The sequence below is a fragment of the Hyperolius riggenbachi genome, chromosome 8 (genome assembly GCF_040937935.1).
Source record: "Hyperolius riggenbachi isolate aHypRig1 chromosome 8, aHypRig1.pri, whole genome shotgun sequence".
Taxonomy (NCBI): Eukaryota; Metazoa; Chordata; class Amphibia; order Anura; family Hyperoliidae; genus Hyperolius; species Hyperolius riggenbachi.
Window position 1 is genome coordinate 161,885,963 of NC_090653.1, and position 27,314 is coordinate 161,913,276.

The window sequence follows — 27,314 nt, forward strand, 5'->3', positions numbered from 1 at the left end:
TTAGGCCATTCCCCTTGAACCTCTCAAGTTTTGCTCCTTACTAGATAACCTTAAAGGCACTGTTTCTGTATGCATACCGCATACTTCCCCACCTCGTTTCCTCCCCATTCCTTTAGATTGTAAGCTCACAAGGGTAGGGTTCTATCACCCTTATGTGTCTTGGATTTTGTTGTTCATTTTATAGCTTGCAGTCTTTTACACATTTTATTCATCATGCTACATCTGTCATTGTAACCACCAGCTCTGTATTTTGTACCAGTGTCCATATTTGATGTATATCATTATCTGTATCATTATGTACCCCTTGTTTGTTTTCCTACTTTGTACAATGCCACGGAATATGTTGGTGCTTTATAAATCAATAATAATCAACAGGCAGCAAACAGCAATGCTACATTGCAGTACAGAACATAAAATATAAGCTGTTTTTTTTTTTCTAAAATACGCTGAGTGAATTGAATCTGCCTCTTTTCTATAAAACACTATTTAATGGTTTTATTGCAGGTATCAGCAGCAGGTGCACACATACCGTGTTTTACCAGAAGAAAATGGATTACTGGCAGTCCAGGTGAGCAATACAGAATTCAAATTACATTACAACTACTTTTATAGTGAAAGATATGCTGCCTTTTAATAGATTTGTTTCAGTTTTCATTTAGTGACTGATGTCCAGCTATCTTTATGGTTATTGTAAAAAGCACCTATTTTATATAGCACCTCTTTCTTCTATGGTGCTGTAAAATAACAACAACGACAACAAGAACAAATAACATTTGTAGAGCGCTTTTCTCCCATAGGACTCAAAGCGCATAAGCATGGCTCAGACCATCGTGGTACAGAGGAAGAATGTTATAAGTCTGGAAATGCCAGGCTAAACAGGTGGCTTTTCAGTCTGCATTTGAATAGCTCCAGGGATGGTGCTGTCTTTACTGGGTGTGGCAGGGAGTTCCAAAGAGTAGGGGCAGCATGACAGAAGGCTCTATCTCCAGATTTTTTGAGGTGCACTCTGGGAGTGACCAAGTTTATAAAACTTGCTGATCTGAAGTTGTGAGAGGTGTGGTGCAGCTTCAGCAAGTCCTTCATGTATCCAGGGCCCAGATTGTGCAGGGATTTGAATGTCGGCAGTCCAATCTTGAAGAGTATTCTCCATTCTACCGGTAGCCAGTGCAGTGAGCGAAGGATTGGTGTAATGTGACAGTGGCGAGGCTGGTTTGTTAGCAATCTGGCAGCAGCATTCTGCACTAATTGCAGGCGACGCAGGTCCTTTTTGGGGAGACCAGCATAAAGGGCATTGCAGTAGTCCAGCCGTGATGTGATGAAGGCGTGAACTAGGATTGGAAGATCCTCTGGGGGAATCAGATGTTTAATCTTTGCAATGTTCTTCAGATGAAAGTAGGAAGATTTAACTACAGATGAAATTTGGTTTCTGAAACTCAAATCCCCATCGATTAGTACGCCAAGGCTGCGCACAAGGTTGGAGCGGTTTATGTCTGAATTCCCAATCCTGATTGGTGTTGCTTTAGGATAGAGCTGTTTTAATGGCGAGCACTGGCTTTGGACAAAGAGGACCTCAGTTTTGTCAGCATTCAGTTTCAACCAATTATCATTTATCCATGCCTGAAGCTCAGCTAAGCAAGAGTTTATTTTTGGAGTAGGGTCTGTTCCACCAGGTTTGAAGGACAGGTATAGCTGTGTGTCATCGGCGTAGCAGTGGTACGTCAGGCCATGTCGTTGGATAAGTGTACCGAGTGGCAACATGTAGATTGCAAACAGCAGAGGGGATAGGATTGATACTTGTGGCACTTCGAATTGTAGAGGTGCAGGTTTGGACATTATAGGTCCTAGGGATACTCTCTGTGTTCTGTCAGTCAGGAATGATCTGAACCACTGGAGGACTGATCCACTGATGCCACAGTACTCCTGCAGTCTGTTAAGCAGGATTTCATGGTCAACTGTATCAAAAGCCGCTGAGAGATCCAACAGGATTAGGATGGAGCATTCCCCTCTGTCCCTTGCCATGAGCAGATCGTTGCAGACTTGCATGAGGGCTGTTTCACAGCTGTGGTGTTTCTTAAAACCAGATTGTAGAGGGTCCAGGATGTTGTTAACTGACAGCCTGGTTTCAAATAAATGAGCAGACGTCGGGCAGTGTCACTTTTGAAAGTCCGGTGCAAGTGCATGCCCATGACCACGAACACTGTGACCAAAGTGGGAAACACATAAAAATGGATTTTTTTAAAATACACTTGTAAAATTTATTATTAAAAAAATAACACGCACCACCCAAGCCCATTAACTTTTCCCCCCATGCAGCCTCCTCCTTTTTTTCTGATCGGTGTACTTTTTCAATAGTATACATCTCTCTGTTTACTTCTATCGTTCTTCTGTATACATCTATCTTCTTCCATCATTTTAATCCCATAAATGTCTTTCTTAGGCTTGGTTCAGAAGAGTGTCTGGACCAGCCGCCAACAGCAGTCTGGCATCTCTTTCGTAATGCTTTTTGTGAATCGTGCAGAGAAGCATTTGGCGGCTTTTTGCAGCGTTTCCTGGCCTACAACATTTTCAACCCCCACAGGGGGAAACGGAGCCATGGAGGTAAACGATCCTGGAAGCGATCGGCTAAGCACCAGGCAGATGAGGAGGAAAATTGGGAACGAAACGCAGTGTTTGCACAAACAACAGTAAACGATCTTACCAACGGTTGCTCATCTGAATGGACAGTGTTCAAATGATGAGCATCGTGTCCATCATTTACCACTGCATAAACGTCCGTCTGAACCAAGCCTTTTAATCTTTGGTCCTCTATTTTTATTTTTTTCATCTGCCAGGTAGAAAAGATCAAGCGTGCAAGTGTCAAACTCAAGGCCCGTGGGCCGAATCCAGTCCTCCTCATTATTTTATGAGGCCGTCAAGAGCTTCAAGTGTGCATCACTGTGAGCAGTAAGAGAATGTCAGCACACGGCCTTCCCATCCAAAGGAGCACACCAGTGACAGTGTTTGTGGTTGAAGCATTGTTAGTTTTAGCGGGTTGCAGTAACAACTCACGGGACTCCCCAGAAAAATTAGCTTCAGGCCTCCTCCTTGGATCCAAACTCCCCGGCACCCTCTCCCCACATTGCAGAGTAGCAGTGTTAAAGTGTTACATCATCTCTTCTGTTCTTCCTGGCAGCTGCAGCATAAAGTGTGTGACTGCACTGGAGCAGGTAAATCCTTTGGTGGTAGCATGGTGTCTGTGTAACCTCTGCAATCATTTATTGTGGTCATCCCATGAATGCTGAAGTGCTGGTGGTCATTTCTTTCTATACAAGGAAAATAGTAAACCTCTCCACTGCAGTACTTTGCAGAAGGGGGAGAAGCAGGTCCCCATACAGTCACTATAGTTGTAGACAGTTCCATAAACTATAAATCTTAATGAACGATTTGGCCTGTAACTTAGACCACGTTTTACATTATTAAGATTCACACCCCTGATCTAGAGGATATGATACCATGGGTTATAAGTGAGGCAGGAAGAGATTAGTTATTTTTGCTGAAGTTATGTCTGGTAAGAAAGTATGGTGTGAGTGAGTCAGCTGCTCCTCTCACCCAACACTGCTCACCCACCAGATCATGGCCTTTACCATAGCAGATTATTTGGTAACCTTCAACATCTCTGTTGTTCCAGATCTGCAATAAGATATTCAGCTCTAAATGTTTGAGTAATTATAATATTTTTAATTACCTGCAATGCCCTCATCTCATTTTAAGTGAATAAATGTTGACTCTTGCCAGTGGTAATTTAATTATTTCACTTGCAATACTCAGGTTTTAAAGAAGTCTTTATGGCTGTGATATATAGGGCCTTATTCATTTCTCTGCCTGAAAGAGTTAAACATCAGGTATGTAAGTGGCTGACTCAGTACTGACAGGAAGTGACTACAGTGTGACCCTCACTAATAAGAAATTCTAACTATAAAACACTTTCCTAGCATAAAATGGCTTCTGAGAACAGGAACAAGATAAAAAGGGTCAATAGTTCATAGATTTTAGCTCTGGCATACTTCAATGAATGTGTCATTGAGCAAAAACAATAAAACAGTTAAAACTTAAAAAGTAAATTTAAACATAAAATAAAACTGTGGAATATCAAGTGCAGTCATTTGCAAAAAAAAAAGCCTCGCTGTTCGCTCACAAAAACGTTCCCTCCTCCCGCCATACAGAGTAGCAAGTAGTGGGAGTGTGTCATTTTTTCCTGTTTCTAGACACTGCTTCATAGCAGAACACTCCCTGCTGCCATTCGCTGGCTCCTGATCACGTGATCCTTATGAGCTTCAGGGACCAAGGGGGCCCCATGCTATCATTTTTGCAGGGGGGCCCTATTAAGTCTAGCTACGCCTTTGTGGATTACCATCAGGGGTGCGCAAAAACTGCTATCTTGCTTAGGGCCCCATTTCATCTTACTCCTTATCTGGTCTCAGGAACACTTTAAAATGCATTTTATTGATTAGGTGTGAAAACATTAACTAAGAGACAACTTGAATTGAATAAGGGCCATGATGGTGTAATGTGTGCCCATTGTACAAACAGTCCATGGTCATTTTCTGTGTTGTGAGAACTTGCTAAAATAGTTTTTGTTTTCCATAGGTGTGGCCAGGGCCGGCCTTAGGTTTCACAGCGCCCTGAGCGTAACCAGATTTTGGTGCCCCCCCCCCCCCCTATTCATCCTCTTCACGCACACACAGGCCTATATGCAAATCACCTTTTCTTCTGCGTTATCTCCTAGATAGGTGGAGAGGTAGACAGAGAGGGAGGGAGACAGTGAGGGCAGAGAGGTGGACAGAAAGGGAGGAAGGAAGAAAGACAGCGTGGGCAGAGAGGGACGGAGAGAGTGTGGTCAGAGAGGGAGGTAGAGAGTGTGGTCAGAGAGGGAGGTAGAGAGTGTGGGCAGAGAGGGAGGGAGAGAGTGTGGGCAGAGAGGGAGGGAGAGAGGAAAGGAGAGAATGTGGGTATAGGTGGGCAGAGGTAAACAGAGAGGGAGGGAGAGAATGTGGGTATAGGTGGGCAGAGGTAAACAGAGAGGGAAGGAGAGAATGTGGGTATAGGTGGGCAGAGGTAAACAGAGAGGGAAGGAGAGAATGTGGGTATAGGTGGGCAGAGGTAAACAGAGAGGGAGGGAGAGAATGTGGGTATAGGTGGGCAGAGGTAAACAGAGAGGGAAGGAGAGAATGTGGGTATAGGTGGGCAGAGGTAAACAGAGAGGGAGAGAGAGAATGTGGGTATAGGTGGGCAGAGGTAAACAGAGAGGAAGGGGGAGAATGTGGGTAGAGAGGTGGGCAGAGGTAAACAGAGAGGGAGGGAGAGAGAGAGTGTGTGTAGAGAGGGAGGAAGAGAGTGAACATAGATAGACAATGGGTGGGCAGAGAAAGAGAGAATTACTGCCAATCAGCATATTCTGCACACTGAAATTAAGCTACCAGCCTTACTAGCTGACAAACTGCTTACACAGGCAGAACCCTCACTGTACACACTATTGACTAGGCATGTCCTGTCAGGAAGACTCAGTTACTGTGTGCAGTCTGCACACAGCAGGGTGATGGAAAGAATCACTCTAGTGAGCTGCTTATCAGTTAATTCAGTGAGATGCCCGACATTCCAGCCAAGCATACATATTTTTAACAAAATAAGGACAGCAACCTGACTTTTCTGTATACAGCCACTTAGTGAGATAAGAAGAATAAACACAAGATCTCCTGCTCTAACCACGTGGAAGCTGAACTAAAAGGGCACATTCCTCCAGCCTTCTAGCCTGCTGTTCCCGCTGCTCATTATCCCTTTGCCATCACAGGGATCCTATTGGTGAGGAGGACTGAAGCAGGCAGGCTAGTTTGCCCACCCCTGAGCTAGCTGGACGGTGGACTAGGAAGGAATCAGCTGGGCATATAAGATTGTCCCCTGGTTGCTGCTTACCCCTGCGCCAGCCTTTAGTCACTGCTCCAGTGTCCTCCAAAGTCCGTGGGGCTGCAGCTGCACCACCTTCCGATGTCTCCTTGCTGTCACTAGAGGGCGTGTGCACGCACAGTGATGACAGCATGCGAGGCAGCAGGTTGCTGGAGTCTTCGCCCCCATCAACCCCAGCGGCACCAGGGGGCAGAGCTACAACGCAAGAAACTCGGGCAGAGCCCTGCAGCCAGGTAGATATGCGGCAAGGGGGGCAGGAGCGCCCCCCTGGAAGCCGGCGCCCTGAGCGACCGCTCTGGTCGCTCAGGTCTAAGGCCGGCCATGGGTGTGGCTCTGTGTTCAGCCATAGTTTTTAGTGCCTGTTTTGATAGATATTCTGCTGCTTGGTCATACACCTAAAATTTAACACTACAATTGGTATTAGTGGAAAAAATAATCCTCGCCAACTAGTCATTTAAGTCAAAAATGTAAAGTCTGGCCTTTTCTCATAAAATATTTGTTTCAAAATAAATGCCCTAAACGATTTATCATGACACATGCAAAAATAATGAAACGAGAGTGAGCAGTTGCCCAGGAGAAATAAAATAGGATTCAGTTTTAGATGGGGCCCCTAGCCACTGTATTGGTATGAAGCCTCAAAACCATCCGAGGACATTCCATGTAAGAGGTGCAATCAGGAGGGAATTTCAATCAGAACGAGGGAAGTCATTTGTTAATGTTATCACTATTTACTGCACATATACAGAAGTGATTATTAACAACAAAGCACAAATGAAAAAAAAAAAAAGGATGAATGAAGGAGGGCCCCACTGGCTCAGAGTGCAGTCACAACCTCTGCATCCCCTATTGCTACGCCCGTGAGCCACAGGATTGACAAGGGTTGTTATTGGGTGGTGTGGGCAACTGCTCCACATTTCCATATTCCATATTATGCATATCTTCTAAAAATGTAGAATGTAAACATGCAAAGGCAGGAACCTCCCCTAGCGTTTCCAGTTTATGTATATTTTTTCAAATGAACATACAGGATCTTCTCAAACAATTAGCATATTGTGATAAAGTTCATTCTTTTCTGTAATGTATTGATAAACATTAGACTTTCATATATTTTAGATTTAAATACACACAACTGAAGTAGTTCAAGCCTTTTATTGTTTTAATATTGATGATTTTGGCATACAGCTCATGAAAACTCAAAATTCCTATCTCAAAAAATTAGCATATTTCATCCGACCAATAAAAGAAAAGTGTTTTTAAAACAAAAAAAGTCAACCTTCAAATAATTATGTTCAGTTATGCACTCAATACTTGGTCGGGAATCCTTTTGCAGAAATGACTGCTTCAATGCGGCGTGGCATGGAGGCAATCAGCCTGTGGCACTGCTCAGGTGTTATGGAGGCCCAGGATGCTTCGATAGTGGCCTTAAGCTCATCCAGAGTGTTGGGTCTTGCGTCTTTCAACTTTCTCTTCACAATATCCCACAGATTCTCTATGGGGTTCAGGCCAGGAGAGTTGGCAGGCCAATTGAGCACAGTAATACCATGGTCAGTAAACCATTTTCCAGTGGTTTTGGTACTGTGAGCAGGTGCCAGGTCGTGCTGAAAAATGAAATCTTCATCTCCATAAAGCTTTTCAGCAGATGGAAGCATGAACCCACTTTTGAACCAAAAAACAGCGGCAGAAGCGCCTAACCCGGGCTACAGAGAAGCAGCACTGGACTGTTGCTCAGTGGTCCAAAGTACTTTTTTTTGGATGAAAGCAACTTTTACATGTCATTCGGAAGTCAAGGTGCCAGAGTCTGGAGGAAGACTGGGGAGAGGGAAATGCCAAAATACCTGAAGTCCAGTGTCAAGTACCCACAGTCAGTGATGGTCTGGGGTGCCATGTCAGCTGCTGCTGTTGGTCCACTGTGTCTTATCAAGGGCAGGGTCAATGCAGCTAGCTATCAGGAGATTTTTGAGCACTTCATGCTTCCATCTGCTGAAAAGCTTTATGGAGATGAAGATTTCATTTTTTCAGCACGACCTGGCACCTGCTCACAGTGCCAAAACCACTGGTAAATGTTTTACTGACCATGGTAATACTGTGCTCAATTGGCCTGCCAACTCTCCTGACCTGAACCCCATAGAGAATCTGTGGGATATTGTGAAGAGAAAGTTGAGAGACGCAAGACCCAACACTCTGGATGAGCTTAAGGCCGCTATCGAAGCATCCTGGGCCTCCATAACACCTGAGCAGTGCCACAGGCTGATTGCCTCCATGCCACGCCGCATTGAAGCAGTCATTTCTGCAAAAGGATTCCCGACCAAGTATTGAGTGCATAACTGAACATAATTATTTGAAGGTTGACTTTTTTTGTTTTAAAAACACTTTTCTTTTATTGGTCGGATGAAATATGCTAATTTTTTGAGATAGGAATTTTGGGTTTTCATGAGCTGTATGCCAAAATCATCAATATTAAAACAATAAAAGGCTTGAACAACTTCAGTTGTAGTGTAATGAATCTAAAATATATGAAAGTCTAATGTTTATCAGTACATTACAGAAAATAATGAAGTTTATCACAATATGCTAATTTTTTGAGAAGATCCTGTATACTGTACCAGTATTGTTGGAGTTTTCAAACTACACATCAATTGTACTTATTGTTATTTGTGTTGCTAGATGTCCTGATTGCACCTTATGTTGAACTACTCATGTTTGTATTCTACCCACTATTGTCTGTTTTGTACTGTGGTTCAGTGCTATGGAAGATGTTGGCTCTATATAAATTAAATTGCTGCCATTTCCAATGTATCTCTTTCCCCCACTATTGTAATTCTCCTTGGCGGTAACTTGCGGGCCAGTGAAAAATCGCCGATAGATAAAAATGGCGCCCCATTCACTTACATTATAAAACGATATTTATCGTTTAAATGTTAAAAAATGGCGCCGACCTTTTGAACGTAATTTATCGTTTTAAAATTTTATTTTTTTTTGTCCAGCCTGAACGTTATTTATTGTTCTAAGCCCTGCTTTGCTGCCGTTTGGAAAATGTCTGCCCGACAATTTTAGCATTTAATAGCAAAGCCCCCTTAAGAGATAGAAACACAAGTTTGCAGGGGATGTTAAGAAGAACAGTGGGAACAAGAGGAAAAAACATTTTTTCAAAAAGACCTTATACTTTGAGAAAATCGATTTTAAAATTCTCCTTCTGACCGTGGGAAAATTAAACGCCCGCCGACTTTAGCGGTTAATAGCAAAGCCCCCTTAAAGGCCAGAAACACCAAATTTGCAGGGAATGTTAAGAAGAACAGTGGGAACAAGAGGAAACATTTTTTCAAAAAGACCTTATACTCGATTTTAAAAGTTCAAAGAAAAAAAAGTATACATTTAAATCCGGTAATGACATTTCTTAGGGAAACAATTCCCGCCGACTTTAGCAGTTAATAGCAAAGGACCCTTAAATCCAAGCAACACCTAATTTGCAGGATATGTTAAAAAGATACTGGGAAACAATATTTAAAAAAAAAAAAAAATTAACACATTTTATTTATTTTTTTAAAATTTAAATTTTCGTTTTCCGAGGATAATGGCGTGGGAATTTTTTCTTAAAGGTACAGGTAAGTATTTCTGAAGATCGCAAGACAGAGGATACTGTCGTCGTGGGACAAAACAGATTATAGCGCGGGACATTTTCCGAGGATAATGGCGTGGGAATTTTTTCTTAAAGGTACAGGTAAGTATTTCTGGTTAATTAAGAACATTAAAGCAGAGTTCCCCAACCCTGTCCTCAAGGCCCACCAACAGTGCATGTTTTGCAGGAAACCACAAACATGCACAGGTAAAGTAATTATTGTCTCAGCAGAGCTGATTAACTACCTCTCTGGATTTCCACAAAACATGCACTGTTGGTGGGCCATGAGGACAGGGTTGGGGAACACTCCATTAAAGGACTTTTCTCCTTGTTGCGTTTTTATTTCATTTAACCTTTTATGGAAAAGGGTAAGAGGTACTTTGCACCCTTATACTCATTTTTCCTGGGAGGGCGGCAGGCATCTGGGTTCCCCTTCTTAAAGGGGACTCCCAGATGCCACCATGAACCCCCCCAGGGAGTCGTCGCCCCCACCTCCTCCTGCGGCACTGGAGGTGGGGAAGAGCCCCTTGTCCATGGATTGGACAAGGGCTCGGGGGGGAGAGGGGAAGACTTGGTCGCCCCTCTCCCCCGGAGCCCCCCCATTCCATGGACCATGCGGGCTGGTATAGCTCAGGGTGCGAAGCCCCAGTCGGCCGGGGCTCCGCATTCTGGCTTTTCCAGCCTGCATGGGTGACAAGGGGTTACAGAGCCTCCAGAGGGGGGACCCCACACTCTGAACATAAAACAAAAATTAAAAAAATAATATATTTTTTTTAAATATTGTTTCCCAGTATCTTTTTAACATATCCTGCAAATTATGTGTTGCTAGGATTTAAGGGGCCTTTGCTATTAACTGCTAAAGTTGGCGGGAATTGTTTCCCTAACAACTGTCATTACCGTATTTAAATGTATATTTTTTTCCTTTGAACTTAAAATCGATTTTCTCAAAAAGTATAAGGTCTTTTTGAAAAAGATTTTTCCTCTTGTTCCCACTGTTCTTCTTAACATTCCCTGCAAATTTGGTGTTTCTATCTTTTAAGGGGGCTGTGCTATTAAACGTTAAAGTCGGCGGCCAGACATTTTCCAAACAGCAGCAAAGCAGGGCTTAAAACAATAAATATCATTCAGGCAGGACAAAAAAAGCAGGTTTTAAAATAATAAATTACGTTCACAAGGTTTGCACCGTTAAAACGATAAATATCGTTTTAAAGAAATATCGGCAGAAGGGGGCGCCATTATTTAACCGGCGCCATTTTTTCACTGGATGCGTAAATTGTATGTTTCTTTTCGTTCTGAAGTATTTGGTTTCCTTTCAAAACCACATTATAGAAAGGTGTTACAGCACTGTTTGCCAACCACATGTGTCAATTTTCATTTAGTGTATTGAGTAATAAGCAAATGTAAATGCAATGTACTGTTATATGGGGGGTCTATAGTATGGGGGTGTATAGTATCAAAATGCACCTTATTACTTAATGTTTCCATAAATAAGTAGTAATCGATTTCCATAAAAGCATATCTATAGACCTGTTTTTGGATATGTGCAAGAATCTGAATAGTTTAATGTAAATGATGTAATTAATATTTTCAGGAGTATAAGTGTGTGATGGAACTATAAAGTACAGTTATTTCACGGTTTGCTGGCACTCTACCGTTCATCTCAGTCAAAGTGACATTTGCACCATTCCAATATATTAGAAAACTCTACAGTATATATAATGTGCACTTGTACATCCCTTTTACCAAACATCTTAGCCAAATTTAATAGCTACTTGTATAAATAACCATGTAACCAGCACCTGCTTTGGTAATGAATAGCAGTCTCCACATCTGCTGTGGCTGTATTTACACAAAACAGGTTAAAGTAGGCACCACATAGACAGCAATGTTAATTACAGCTTTCGTGGTGCCCAAGGGGCAATTTGAACACTGGCAGCAGGTTTCCAACGCCCATTTATTAGTGTAAGGGAGAGAGTTTTTAGCAGCAAAAGCAGTAATTACAGTAAGGATTTCAGTGGGTGGGGTTAGGAATCGGCAGGGGAATCAGTTAGGGTTAGGCATTGGCGAGGGGGTTGGTGAGGGTTCACAGAGGGAGGTCGGTTAGGGATAGGCATCTTCGAGGGGTCCGGGTTAGGCATCGGTAGAAGGGGACTCTTCTGAGAATGAGGTTAAGTTAGGCCCTAGTAAAATATCAGTAAATATTACTTAATATTCTACTATCAGAATTACCCAGTGATTTATAGAAGAATATTGGTAATTTACTTTAATTCTACTTGTGGCTGGTGGTGCTCAGCAGAGCTCGAATATTCGAGTAGCTCGAATATTCGAGCTCTTTTCCAGCTATTCGAGCTCGGTATTCGAGCTCCGAATAGCTGGAGCTATTCGAATGGGCTATCCGAGTACACTCGAATAGCCCATTCACTATTCGAGCTATTCGAGCAACCCGGCGCTATTCGAGCTCGGTACCGAGCTCGAATAGCGTCATAGCCCAGATTGATGTCCTTAGAGCCAATCAGAGGGCTCCCAGGCCCTCTGACGGCAGCCAATCACAGAGGGGGACCCTGGCCAGCCCCTACCCTATAAATAGCGGCCGCCATGTTCCGTTTCTCCATGCTTGCCTGAGACTTGTACAGAGAGAGAGTTGCTCCTTTGTGCTTTGGCTTAGCAAGTGCTCTATTGTGATCATTTACCTAGCGTTTTTGCTCACCTACACCTGCCATATACACCTATATTGTTGTTAGTTAGATAGACATTGTATTTTAGTTAGTAGCTTGTGTGTTACATTAGAGACAGGCAGCTGCTGCAAGCTTACAGGTTTAGGCCTCAGGGGGGCCTTGCCTCTGTGGGCAGCTGTCCTCTGTTTATTTCTCTCATCTATACCAGTATTTCTGCTGTCCTTTACTAATAGTATTGTAGTTATACTGTACTAGGAGTAGGACACTCACTGACTGTCACTGTTTATAGGCTACTAGCTAGCTCCTGCGTGTGTGCACTCATTCACTGTCTGTGTGTACACACACTCTATTTCCTTCTGATTACTGATAGATTATTGTTATTTAGTTGTACTTACTTACTACTTACTCTTACTGTACCCGTAGGGACACTCACTGTCACTGTTCATATAGGCTACTAGCTCCTGCGTGTGCGCACTGCACTCACTGTCTGAGTGTACACACACAACACACACTCTATTTCCTTCTGATCGCTGATTGATTATCGTAATTAGTTAGTTGTACTTACTGTTACTACTTACTCTTACTGTACTAGGAGTCTAGGACACTCGGTCACTGTCCATAGGCTACTAGCTCCTGCGTGCGTGCACTCACTGTCTGAGTGTACACACACCCACACTCCATTTCCTTCTGATCGCTGATTGATTATCGTAATTAGTTAGTTCTACTTACTGTTACTACTTACTCTTACTGTACTAGGAGTCTAGGACACTCAGTCACTGTGTTCATAGGCTACTAGCTCCTGCGTGCGGTCACTCACTGTCTGAGTGTACACACACCACCCACACTCTATTTCCTTCTGATCGCTGATTGATTATTGTAATTAGTTAGTTCTACTTACTGTTACTACTTACTCTTACTGTACTAGGAGTCTAGGACACTCAGTCACTGTGTTCATAGGCTACTAGCTCCTGCGTGCGTGCACTCACTGTCTGAGTGTACACACACCCACACTCCATTTCCTTCTGATCGCTGATTGATTATTGTAATTAGTTAGTTCTACTTACTGTTACTACTTACTCTTACTGTACTAGGAGTCTAGGACACTCAGTCACTGTGTTGATAGGCTACTAGCTCCTGCGTGCGTGCACTCACTGTCTGAGTGTACACACACCCACACTCCATTTCCTTCTGATCGCTGATTGATTATTGTAATTAGTTAGTTCTTCTTACTGTTACTACTTACTCTTACTGTACTAGGAGTCTAGGACACTCAGTCACTGTGTTCATAGGCTACTAGCTCCTGCGTGCGTGCACTCACTGTCTGAGTGTACACACACCCACACTCCATTTCCTTCTGATCGCTGATTGATTATTGTAATTAGTTAGTTCTACTTACTGTTACTAGTTACTCTTACTGTACTAGGAGTCTAGGACACTCAGTCACTGTCCATAGGCTACTAGCTCCTGCGTGCGGTCACTCACTGTCTGAGTGTACACACACCCACACTCCATTTCCTTCTGATCGCTGATTGATTATTGTAATTAGAAAGTTCTACTTACTGTTACTACTTACTCTTACTGTACTAGGAGTCTAGGACACTCAGTCACTGTGTTCATAGGCTACTAGCTCCTGCGTGCGTGCACTCACTGTCTGAGTGTACACACACCCACACTCCATTTCCTTCTGATCGCTGATTGATTATTGTAATTAGTTAGTTCTTCTTACTGTTACTACTTACTCTTACTGTACTAGGAGTCTAGGACACTCAGTCACTGTGTTCATAGGCTACTAGCTCCTGCGTGCGTGCACTCACTGTCTGAGTGTACACACACCCTTCTGATCGCTGATTGATTATTGTAATTAGTTAGTTCTACTTACTGTTACTACTTACTCTTACTGTACTAGGAGTCTAGGACACTCAGTCACTGTGTTCATAGGCTACTAGCTCCTGCGTGCGTGCACTCACTGTCTGAGTGTACACACACCCACACTCCATTTCCTTCTGATCGCTGATTGATTATTGTAATTAGTTAGTTCTTCTTACTGTTACTACTTACTCTTACTGTACTAGGAGTCTAGGACACTCAGTCACTGTGTTCATAGGCTACTAGCTCCTGCGTGCGTGCACTCACTGTCTGAGTGTACACACACCCACACTCCATTTCCTTCTGATCGCTGATTGATTATTGTAATTAGTTAGTTCTACTTACTGTTACTAGTTACTCTTACTGTACTAGGAGTCTAGGACACTCAGTCACTGTCCATAGGCTACTAGCTCCTGCGTGCGGTCACTCACTGTCTGAGTGTACACACACCCACACTCCATTTCCTTCTGATCGCTGATTGATTATTGTAATTAGTTAGTTCTACTTACTGTTACTACTTACTCTTACTGTACTAGGAGTCTAGGACACTCAGTCACTGTGTTCATAGGCTACTAGCTCCTGCGTGCGTGCACTCACTGTCTGAGTGTACACACACCCACACTCCATTTCCTTCTGATCGCTGATTGATTATTGTAATTAGTTAGTTCTACTTACTGTTACTACTTACTCTTACTGTACTAGGAGTCTAGGACACTCAGTCACTGTGTTCATAGGCTACTAGCTCCTGCGTGCGTGCACTCACTGTCTGAGTGTACACACACAACACACACTCTATTTCCTTCTGATCGCTGATTGATTATCGTAATTAGTTAGTTCTACTTACTGTTACTACTTACTCTTACTGTACTAGGAGTCTAGGACACTCAGTTACTGTCCATAGGCTACTAGCTCCTGCGTGCGTGCACTCACTGTCTGAGTGTACACACACTAAATTTACTTGTGATTACTACTGATTATTGTAACTGCTAGTTGTACTTCCTGACTGTTACTACTTACTTAATGTACTAGGGGACACTCACTCAGTCACCTCACCAACCAACCCACTCCATTAAAGTACCCCACTTTTCAGCCGCCCTTTTAAAAAACTTTTCTCTATACGCCCAAAACATTGAAGATGTCTGGAAGTGGCAGCCAGCGCGGTTTGGGCAAGGGGAAGGGCAGCAAGGGAATCAGGAGGAGAGGGAGCAGCATTGTGGCAAGCCGCGGCCGCGGGCGCGCCACCATGCACAGTTCCGCAGCAGCAGCAGCAGCGTCAGTGGCTAACATTCCTCCCATAGCCACTGGCCGTGGACGCCTTGGGCGCCGCCCAGCAGGAGCATCTGCAACTCACGCTGCAGAGACACAGCAGCAGCAGCGTGTAGCACCTGCTCCCATTTTCCTCCAGCCGGGTCGGAAACGTCCCATTGAGGAAAAGGATGCAGACACTGTGGTGCAACTCATGACGGAGGATGAGCAGCCCGCCATCAGCTCTGCATCCGAGGCCTCCACCCTCACCACCACCACCACCACCACCCCTGTTCGCAGCAGCCGCCCAGCAGGGTCTGGGGAGGAGGCCAGTTCACCGTCACTCGCCGACCTGTCATTCAGCAGTCTTTTGACCCCAGGCATCATGAGTAAATTGTCTGCTGTTGTTGGCGATCTTGAGGAGGAGATGCTGATGGGCACTTTGGGGGATGAGGGATTGGACAGCAAGACTGTGGCGACAGTCAAGCAGCCCATCCATGCATCAGGAGAGGAGTTTGGGGGGTCCTCATCCCAGCAGGACATGTTTCAGGAGGGGGAGGATGATGATGACCCGGTGACAGACAGAGACTGGGTGCCACCACCTCCAGGGGATGTCGTCCTCAGCAGCTCTGAGGAGGAGGAGGAGGATGCTCTTGTGGGCCTTGCAAGGAGGCGCATCATTGCAAGCATTGGCAGCAGCAGTAGGCAGGTCCCACAGCCTGCTGGTGTCTCAGGCTCAGCAGCAGCAGCAGCAGCATCTGCCAGTACCACCACCAGCCGCACCCAAGCCCCCCAAGCCCCCCCCCCAACCACCACAGGGAGACAGGCAGCAGCGCTTCCATGCCGTAGGGGGATGTTTAAGTCACCAATCTGGCGATATTTCACCATGCCCACTGTGTACAGCAAGTACGCCACTTGCAACCACTGTCAGCGGAAGTTGAGCAGAGGTGCAGACCCCTTAAAGTTCTGCACCAGCTCGCTCATCAACCACCTTGCGGCTAAACATTTCCACCAGCATGAGGAGTTCCAGAGGCTGAAGGCATCTGGTGCTGGCAGTGGCACCACACCCATCACTGCACAGCCTTCAGCAGCAGCAGCAGCAACAGCAGCCACCCGCCCTCCTGCTCCTCCAGCAGCACCAGCAGGAGTGCGGAAACGCACTGCTCCTCCCCCCTCTGCAACTCCTGCCGCCGACACTGAGGCCTGTTCTGGCAGCCAGTCCTCAGTGGCCTCCTCCGCTGTGTCTGCTGATTCCCGTGCCAGCAAAAGGCCACGCCAGAGCCTTTTGAGCGAGTCCTTCCAGGGGGTGGTTAGGGCTCTGCCTCCCAGCAGCCGTCGCGTGCGGCAGCTGAACGGCTTGCTGGCACGGGCCATGTGCTCCCAACTCCTGCCGTACACACTCGTGCAGGAGGGGAGCGACATTCGTGCGCTGCTTGCTTGCGCAGCCCCAGACTGGCAGCTCCCCAGCAGACACTTCTTTGCCCGCAAGGCCATTCCTGCACTGCACCGCTTTGTGATGGCCAATGTGGAGCGAGGGCTGGAGCACGCGGTTGGTGAAAGGGTCCACGTCACCATGGACTCCTGGAGCAGCCGCTTCGGGACAGGCCGCTACCTGTCCTTCACTGTCCACTGGGTCAGCTTGGTGGAAGGGGGTGAGGATGGGAGAGCAGCAGCGGGCACAGCAGCAGCAGCAACACAGTGGGTGGTGCCACCCCGCAGGGTCAGGGGAACTGCAGCAGGTTCCTCCGATCCTCTGCCATCCTCCGGCACACCTGGCCAAACCCCCCGCCTCAGCAGCAGCGTGAAGGCCCGCCACTGCCAAGCGCTGCTGCACTTGGTCAGCCTTGGGAAGACCAAGCTGACGGCAACCCATGTGTTGGCCAAACTCCAGGAGCAGGAGAGGATTTGGCTGACCCCCAGAGGCCTCAGAGTCGGAGAGGTGGTGGCCGACAATGGGGCCAATCTGGTTGCCGCAATAGACAGGGGAAACCTGACCCACATCCCCTGTCTTGCCCACGTGCTGAACCTGGTGGTGCAGAAGTTCCTGCGCACCTACCAGGGGATGGGCGAACTGCTGGAAACGGCAAGGAATGTTGTGCGTCACTTCCGGCGTTCGGCTGCAGCCTGTGCGAGCCTGGAAGACGTGCAAAAGGAGCTGGATCTGCCACGCCATCGGCTGATCCTTGACGTTCCGACTCGCTGGAACTCCACCCTGGCGATGTTGGAGCGTCTGGTTGAACAGAGGCACGCTGTCAACCAGTACCTTGCCCTGGCCACTGTTTCCGCAGCTCAGAGAAGGGACAAGACCAGCAACATCCCGTCCATCGTCCCCGATGATGACTGGAGGCACATGCAGCAGGTGTGCTTTGTGCTGGCTCCCTTCCTGCAGGCCACAAACATGGTGAGCAGGGACCATGCTATGGTCTGCGAGTGGGTGCCCCTGGTTTCTCTGCTGAACAGGGCCCTCGATGCTTTGCTGGAACAGGGAGCGGCAGCCTTGGACCAGCAGGAGCGGCAACCAGCTGCGCAGTCCACCTCTGAGGGGGAGGAGGAGGAGGACTTGGTGGAGGTCCCTGACCTGGCTGCTGATGAGGGGGATCAGCACAGCGCAGCTGAGTTGGTGCGGGGGTGGAGAGAGGATGAGGCGGCAGAGGAGGAGGATGAGGACAGCACTGACGTCGATGTGCCAGCAGACGTGGCCCGCCTCTTCCCAATGGCAGCGCACATGCTGACGTGCCTGCGCAGGGACCCCAGGGTGATCCAGATGAAGCAGAGGGAGGACATCTGGATCAGCATGATGTTGGACCCACGCCTCAAGGGGAAGTTGAGCCAGTTCCTGCCGCCTGCAGGAGGAGACCCAGCGCAACAAATAAGGAGCTTGCAGCAGGCCCTTGTTGAGCGCTTGGAGGAAGCCTTCCCCCAGCCTTCCACCCCCACTGTCCAGCAGCCAGCACAGAGGCAGCAGCAGGTGCCTGCATCCAGCAGCAGCAAGCGCCCCACAGACCTGCTGTCTCTCAGCCACGAGCTCTACAGGACTGTAGAGGCTCCGGCAGCAGTGACTAGAGAGGAGATGCATGCAGCAGCATCCTCCTCCGGTCACAGCCAGCGCCTGACCCGCATGGTGGCTGACTACATGGGGTCGTACAGCGGGCTTGACAGCGATGCCCCTGTTGATCCCATGGAGTATTGGGTCAAGCGCATGGAGATCTGGAGCGAGCTGGCGCAGTACGCCCTGGAAGTGCTGTCCTGCCCCCCTTCCAGCGTGCTGTCCGAGCGCTGCTTCAGTGCAGCTGGTGGCGTGGTCACCGAGAAACGCTCACGTCTGTCTCACAAGTCTGTGGACAGACTGACGTTTCTCAAGATGAACCAGGCGTGGGTGGAAGGCGAGTTCCTGGCCCCTGTTGTCGGCGAGAGGGGGACATGAACTGGCTGCCGGAACCATTGTTAATGTGCCTTACCACCCTTTACCACCTCCTGGCTCCTGCTCACTAAGCCAGCCTGGTTCACTTTGACTATTACGTCGCCTGCAGCCACACATTTTACACCTACAGTGGGCTGCTGTGTACTGCCCTTCTGCTGTCTGTCTGTGTTTCCCACTGCCAGGGTACACAGAATTACCTTCTTCTGCTGCCACTCTGCCACCAGCTATTACGTCAAACAATAGCTATATTGGTTGCAAAACCAAAACCAAACAAACCATTAAAAAAAATAAAAGGTTTAATTTTTCGGAGGTGCCCGGGTTGAAAACTGTGTTGTCCCAGTTGTGTATTGGACACAATGTGGGCTGCACGACCGCTGTCTGGGACCTCCTGTTGTGTTTATTTACAGCCCTGGTATCACCGCTAGGTACCAGGGCTATTATGTCACGCTGCCTACCTGCTGCCACACTCACACTGCTCCTCCACACCTCCTCCTGCTGCTGCTGCTGCTGTCTGTCTGTGTTTCCCACTGCCAGGGTACACAGATGATTTACCTTCTGCTGCCACTCTGCCACCAGCTATTACGTCAAACAATAGCTGCTCGCCTACTCCTCCATTCCTCCTCCTGCTGCTGCTGTCTGTCTGTGTTTCCCACTGCCAGGGTACACAGAATTACCTTCTTCTGCTGCCACTCTGCCACCAGCTATTACGTCAAACAATAGCTATATTGGTTGCAAAACCAAAACCCAAACAAACCATTAAAAAAAAAAAAAGGTTTAATTTTTCTGAGGTGCCCGGGTTGAAAACTGTGTTGTCCCAGTTGTGTATTGGACACAATGTGGGCTGCACGACCGCTGTCTGGGACCTCCTGTTGTGTTTATTTACAGCCCTGGTATCACCGCTAGGTACCAGGGCTATTATGTCACGCTGCCTACCTGCTGCCACACTCACACTGCTCCTCCACACCTCCTCCTGCTGCTGCTGCTGCTGTCTGTCTGTGTTTCCCACTGCCAGGGTACACAGATGATTTACCTTCTGCTGCCACTCTGCCACCAGCTATTACGTCAAACAATAGCTGCTCGCCTACTCCTCCATTCCTCCTCCTGCTGCTGCTGTCTGTCTGTGTTTCCCACTGCCAGGGTACACAGCATTACCTTCTTCTGCTGCCACTCTGCCACCAGCTATTACGTCAAACAATAGCTATATTGGTTGTAAAACCAAAAACCAAAAAACCATTAAAAAAAAAAAAAGGTTTAATTTTTCTGAGGTGCCCGGGTTGAAAACTGTGTTGTCCCAGTTGTGTATTGGACACAATGTGGGCTGCACGACCGCTGTCTGGGACCTCCTGTTGTGTTTATTTACAGCCCTGGTATCACCGCTAGGTACCAGGGCTATTATGTCACGCTGCCTACCTGCTGCCACACTCACACTGCTCCTCCACACCTCCTCCTGCTGCTGCTGCTGCTGTCTGTCTGTGTTTCCCACTGCCAGGGTACACAGATGATTTACCTTCTGCTGCCACTCTGCCACCAGCTATTACGTCAAACAATAGCTGCTCGCCTACTCCTCCATTCCTCCTCCTGCTGCTGCTGTCTGTCTGTGTTTCCCACTGCCAGGGTACACAGAATTACCTTCTTCTGCTGCCACTCTGCCACCAGCTATTACGTCAAACAATAGCTATATTGGTTGTAAAACCAAAAACCAAAAAACCATTAAAAAAAAAAAAAGGTTTAATTTTTCTGAGGTGCCCGGGTTGAAAACTGTGTTGTCCCAGTTGTGTATTGGACACAATGTGGGCTGCACGACCGCTGTCTGGGACCTCCTGTTGTGTTTATTTACAGCCCTGGTATCACCGCTAGGTACCAGGGCTATTATGTCACGCTGCCTACCTGCTGCCACACTCACACTGCTCCTCCACACCTCCTCCTGCTGCTGCTGCTGCTGTCTGTCTGTGTTTCCCACTGCCAGGGTACACAGATGATTTACCTTCTGCTGCCACTCTGCCACCAGCTATTACGTCAAACAATAGCTGCTCGCCTACTCCTCCATTCCTCCTCCTGCTGCTGCTGTCTGTCTGTGTTTCCCACTGCCAGGGTACACAGCATTACCTTCTTCTGCTGCCACTCTGCCACCAGCTATTACGTCAAACAATAGCTATATTGGTTGTAAAACCAAAAACCAAAAAACCATTAAAAAAAAAAAAGGTTTAATTTTTCTGAGGTGCCCGGGTTGAAAACTGTGTTGTCCCAGTTGTGTATTGGACACAATGTGGGCTGCACGACCGCTGTCTGGGACCTCCTGTTGTGTTTATTTACAGCCCTGGTATCACCGCTAGGTACCAGGGCTATTATGTCACGCTGCCTACCTGCTGCCACACTCACACTGCTCCTCCACACCTCCTCCTGCTGCTGCTGCTGCTGTCTGTCTGTGTTTCCCACTGCCAGGGTACACAGATGATTTACCTTCTGCTGCCACTCTGCCACCAGCTATTACGTCAAACAATAGCTGCTCGCCTACTCCTCCATTCCTCCTCCTGCTGCTGCTGTCTGTCTGTGTTTCCCACTGCCAGGGTACACAGCATTACCTTCTTCTGCTGCCACTCTGCCACCAGCTATTACGTCAAACAATAGCTATATTGGTTGTAAAACCAAAAACCAAAAAACCATTAAAAAAAAAAAAAGGTTTAATTTTTCTGAGGTGCCCGGGTTGAAAACTGTGTTGTCCCAGTTGTGTATTGGACACAATGTGGGCTGCACGACCGCTGTCTGGGACCTCCTGTTGTGTTTATTTACAGCCCTGGTATCACCGCTAGGTACCAGGGCTATTATGTCACGGCGAGCTGCCTGCCTCATTGACTGCCTGCTGCCACACACTCATCCTCCTCCTCCTGCTGCTGAATTTACCTCCTGCTGTCTTTGTGTTTCCACTGCCAGGGAGCACATACAATGGCGCTTCCAACATGCGTGCGCCCACCAGCTATTTGTTACGCTCAAAAATAGCTGCATTTCTTTAAAAAAAAATTGAAAAGAGAAATACGTGAAGATGATGAAGAAGAAGATGAAAAAGAAGAAGAAGATGAAGAAGAAGAAGATGAAGAAGAAGATGAAGAAGAAGATGAAGAAGAAGATGAAAAAGAAGATGAAAAAGAAGAAGAAGATGAAGAAGAAGAAGATGAAGAAGAAGAAGATGAAGAAGAAGATGAAGAAGATGAAGAAGAAGAAGAAGATGAAGAAGATGAAGAAGATGAAGAAGAAGAAGATGAAGAAGAAGAAGAAGATGAAGAAGAAGATGAAGAAGAAGAAGATGAAGAAGATGAAGATGAAGAAGAAGATGAAGATGAAGATGAAGAAGAAGATGAAGAAGATGAAGAAGAAGATGAAGAAGAAGATGATGAAGAAGAAGAAGAAGAAGAAGAAGAAGAAGAAGAAGATATAGAAGAAGAAGATCTAGAAGAAGAAGAAAGATAAAGAAGAAGAAGAACAAGTATATACAGTAACACTACTGAACAAAATTTAGGACACAACTTCTCTTTCCACATTTTTTTTTAAAGGAACATCCCCACATAATCACTTGCTGTTGTTACTTGGAAAAAAAGATGTTTCTTGCATCATTCACCCTCAAAACAAGTGTTGGAAGCTATTTAAGGCCAATTCGAATAGTCAGCTCGAATAGTGAGCTCGAATACCGACTCGAATAGTGAGCTCGAAGTCCGAGGTCGAATCGAATAGTAAAAATTATTCGACTCGAATATTCGACTGACCTCGAATAATTTACTATTCGAATTCGACCAAACTCGAATTTTAAAAAGGGGTATTTGAGCATCACTACTTGTGGCTATTCCCGACACCCAAATTATCATGGCACCCTTTTTAAATGTACTCATAGGTACATCCTTTAATGTGCTCCAATACACTCATTTCATAAATATCTAGAGAACAGGAATCTGCTGAAAGCCCGGGCAGATCAAACTCAGCCCTTATAATCAGGCACGTGCAGAGGGGGGTGCTCTGGGTGCCCAGGCACCCCCCCTTTTTAAAATCAGCAAAAAAGGCCCCTCTGATCGCGCAAAATAAGCCCCGCCCCTACCGCGGTAAGCCCCGCCCACCCGCGGGAAGCCCCGCCTCCGCCTGAGGCACTTTCAGGTGAAGAGGCCTGGATAGGAATCCTAGTGTGGCATACTGACCTCACCCTCCACCTAGGACCCATACTGACCTCTACCTCCCCAAGCACCCATAGTGACTTCTCCCTCACCCACAGGGACCTCTCCATCCACCTAGCACCCACAGTGACTTCTCCCTCCCCAGCACCCACAGTGACCTCTCCCTCCACCTAGCACCCACAGTGACCTCTCCCTGCACCTAGCACCCACAGTGACCTCTCCCTCCACCTAGCACCCACAGTGACCTCTCCCTGCACCTAGCACCCACAGTGACCTCTCCCTCCACCTAGCACCCACAGTGACCTCTCCCTCCACCTAGCACCCACAGTGACCTCTCCCTCCACCTAGCACCCACAGTGACCTCTCCCTGCACCTAGCACCCACAGTGACCTCTCCCTCCACCAGCACCCACAGTGACCTCTCCCTCCCACAGTGACCTCTCCCTCCACCTAGCACCCACAGTGACCTCTCCCTGCACCTAGCACCCACAGTGACATCTCCTTCCCCAGCACCCACAGTGACCTCTCCCTCCCCCAGCACCCACAGTGACCTCTCCCTCCCCCAGCACCCACAGTGACCTCTCCCTCCACCTAGCACCCACAGTGACCTCTCCCTGCACCTAGCACCCACAGTGACATCTCCTTCCCCAGCACCCACAGTGACCTCTCCCTCCACCTAGCACCCACAGTGACCTCTCCCTCCACCTAGCACCCACAGTGACCTCTCCCTCCACCTAGCACCCACAGTGACCTCTCCCTCCCCCAGCACCCACAGTGACCTCTCCCTGCACCTAGCACCCACAGTGACCTCTCCCTCCACCTAGCACCCACAGTGACCTCTCCCTGCACCTAGCACCCACAGTGACCTCTCCCTTCACCTAGCACCCACAGTGACCTCTCCCTCCACCTAGCACCCACAGTGACCTCTCCCTCCACCTAGCACCCACAGTGACCTCTCCCTGCACCTAGCACCCACAGTGACCTCTCCCTCCACCAGCACCCACAGTGACCTCTCCCTCCCACAGTGACCTCCCCCTCCACCTAGCACCCACAGTGACCTCTCCCTGCACCTAGCACCCACAGTGACATCTCCTTCCCCAGCACCCACAGTGACCTCTCCCTCCCCCAGCACCCACAGTGACCTCTCCCTCCACCTAGCACCCACAGTGACCTCTCCCTCCACCTAGAACCCACAGTGACCTCTCCCTGCACCCAGCACCCACAGTGACCTCTCCCTTACTCAGCACCCACAGTGACCTCTCCCTCCACCTAGCACCCACAGTGACCTCTCCCTCCACCTAGCACCCACAGTGACCTCTCCCTCCACCTAGCACCCACAGTGACCTCTCCCTCCACCTAGCACCCACAGTGACCTCTCCCTCCACCTAGCACCCACAGTGACCTCTTCCTCCCCCAGCACCCACAGTGACCTCTCCCTCCACCTATCACCCACAGTGACCTCTCCCTGCACCTAGCACCCACAGTGACCTCTCCCTCCACCTAGCACCCACAGTGACCTCTCCCTCCACCTAGCACCCACAGTGACCTCTCCCTCCACCTAGCATCCACAGTGACCTCTCCTTGCACCTAGCACCCACAGTGACCTCTCCCTCCACCAGCACCCACAGTGACCTCTCCCTCCCACAGTGACCTCTCCCTCCACCTAGCACCCACAGTGACCTCTCCCTGCACCTAGCACCCACAGTGACATCTCCTTCCCCAGCACCCACAGTGACCTCTCCCTCCACCTAGCACCCACAGTGACCTCTCCCTCCCCCAGCACCCACAGTGACCTCTCCCTCCACCTAGCACCCACAGTGACCTCTCCCTGCACCTAGCACCCACAGTGACATCTCCTTCCCCAGCACCCACAGTGAGCTCTCCCTTACTCAGCACCCACAGTGACCTCTCCCTCCACCTAGCACCCACAGTGACCTCTCCTTCCACCTAGCACCCACAGTGACCTCTCCCTCCACCTAGCACCCACAGTGACATCTCCTTCCCCAGCACCCACAGTGACCTCTCCCTCCATCTAGCACCCACAGTGACCTCTCCCTCCCACAGTGACATCTCCCTTCACCTACCACTCACAATCACCTCTCCTTCCCCAAATCTAGCAGTGATCCTGCCTACCCCAGCACCCACACTGACCTATCCTTCCCCCAGCACCCACAGTGATCTTTCCCTCCCCCAGAGGCTACCCTCCTGTCCCCTGCAGCACTTACAGGGACCTCCCATCCCAAAAGCAGCGCCTATAGTGATTTCTCCCAACACACAGCATCCACAACTACTCCCTCCTCCAATAACTACAATGACCTCTCCCAGCACCCACAGTGACCTCCCCTTTCTCCAGCACTCATACTGACCTCTTCCTTCCACAGAACCCACAGTGACCTCTACCTCCCCCAGCAACCACACTGACCACTACCTCCCCTAGCAGCAACTATGCCATTCATAGCAGTACCCACAGTGACCTCCCACTCCCTGCACCCACCGCAATCCCACCAATATTCAGCACCCACATTACACTCAACCAGTAACCCCCATTATAGCAAGCACCCAGTACTTGCACCAAGCAACTTTCACCTAATACTTATATCCGACCTCCATATGGCACTTAGTACTTGCATCATTCACCCTATAGTTGGCACCCAGTACTCACACCCACTTGGCACAGTACTTGCACATTATCTGAACTCACATAAACCAGTACTAGCACCCAAAGTACCTGCACTCAGAATCCACATGATACACAATGCCCACCCATAGCTAGCACCTAGTGCAGGCAATGCACCAAGTATTCGCACCAATGTACCTGCACCCAACACCCACATGTTTCATCTGCAGTAGTTCCAGTTGCACTAAGCCTCCACTTGGTGCCCAGAACAAACACCAAACACTCACATATGACATCTAGTACGTGCACCCAGAACTCACAAGGGACTGAGTACCTGCCATCAACACCTACATGATGCTTGACACCAACCCATACAGCCAGAATGCACATGACACCCTGTGCAGCACCCAGAACCCACATGGCACCCAGCTTCTGCATTTAGCACTCACATGACAACAAATACCCCACTAGCCAGCACCCATTACTCAGATGTTACCATGTACTCGCTCCCAGAACCCACTTGGCACTCAGTATTTGCACCTAAGACCCACATGACACCCTATAACCCCCATAATCAACACCCACATGGCATAGTACTCACACAGCACAAAGTTCCAAAGCCATTATATGCACCTAGTACCTATCCATGGCCAGCACTTAAATAGCAACCAGTACCCACCCTTGGTCTGAACCCATATGAGACTCAGTTCTCTCCCATGGCACACATCCAGACCACACATGGCACTCCCTGCTCACTCATGTCCAACACTCACATGGCTCCCTGTACCAATTAGCACTCACATGGCACCCACTATTGTTTATCGCCTTCTGCTACTCATTCAGCACCCAATACAGCATAGCATCCACTGCAAATAAACACACAATACAAACTGGACCTTGGTACCCACAGCAGCTTGACACGGACTTTACTTTGGCACATCGGCTCCCACTGCAAATTAGCACAAACTGGACCTTTGCGTCTTACCACCCACTGCATCTGTGCACCCACTGCACCTTGGCACTTACTGCAGTTTTGCATCTACTAATGCTTAGCAACCACTGCATATTGGCAACCACTGCTTCTTTGCCTGAAAAGAAGCTTGGGTGCTGATCTAGAGGGACAGAGGTCCCAGTAATGAAAGGTGAATCCATGCCTACATCAGGCTCCACTGTGCCCACACTAATAGTGCGCACCTATGACTGCTGATTTGAGGATGGTGGCACCAAAGAAGTTGGTTGGAAGAAGACACAAAGTCTGCCTGATACTTCTATAAAGGTGTGTGTGTGTGTGTGTGTGTGTGTGGTGGGGGGTTAAGACTGCCTAGTGCTTTCTGGAGAAGGGGTATGACATACACAATTTAGCACGATTTATCGATTAGGGCCCCTTTTTCAAATTTGAGCACCCCCCCTTGAGAATCCTCTGCACGGCCCTGCTTATAATACTGTAACAGCCTAGACCAGCCTTCCTCAACCTTTTTAAAACCCCTGCAAATTTTTTTGTTGATGATTCCCAAGTAGCAAAAGAATGCCAGTGTCAATATGTCCTGCCATTGTTGTCCTTCTGACTGGCTAGTCAATCATTGATATCATCGCGATGGAGGAGCGCTCCTGGCCGGGCCGTGCATGTGAGATGTAACTTGGCCAGGCTTTCAGCCCATATTGTGGCGTACAGGAGCCACCCGGGGAGACACCAAGGGACTGAGCGGCCTCAAGGGGGCTTAAGGAAGCCCAAGGTAAGTAGAGAACCTGAGATGGCTTTCATCTCAGGTTCAGTTTAA

At 48.0% G+C, this 27,314-nt stretch overlaps 1 protein-coding gene across 3 annotated transcripts in view; it reads left to right on the forward strand.

The window, feature by feature from the left end:
* Positions 1-27,314, forward strand: part of LOC137527167 (phosphatidylinositol 3,4,5-trisphosphate 5-phosphatase 2B-like) — a 212,392-nt gene that overhangs the window by 65,481 nt on the left and 119,597 nt on the right. For all 3 annotated transcript variants that reach the window (XM_068247638.1, XM_068247636.1, XM_068247637.1), the window contains exon 3: positions 505-568. In XM_068247638.1, the coding sequence (XP_068103739.1) occupies positions 505-568 (64 nt within the window). The remainder of the gene's footprint in view (positions 1-504; positions 569-27,314) is intronic.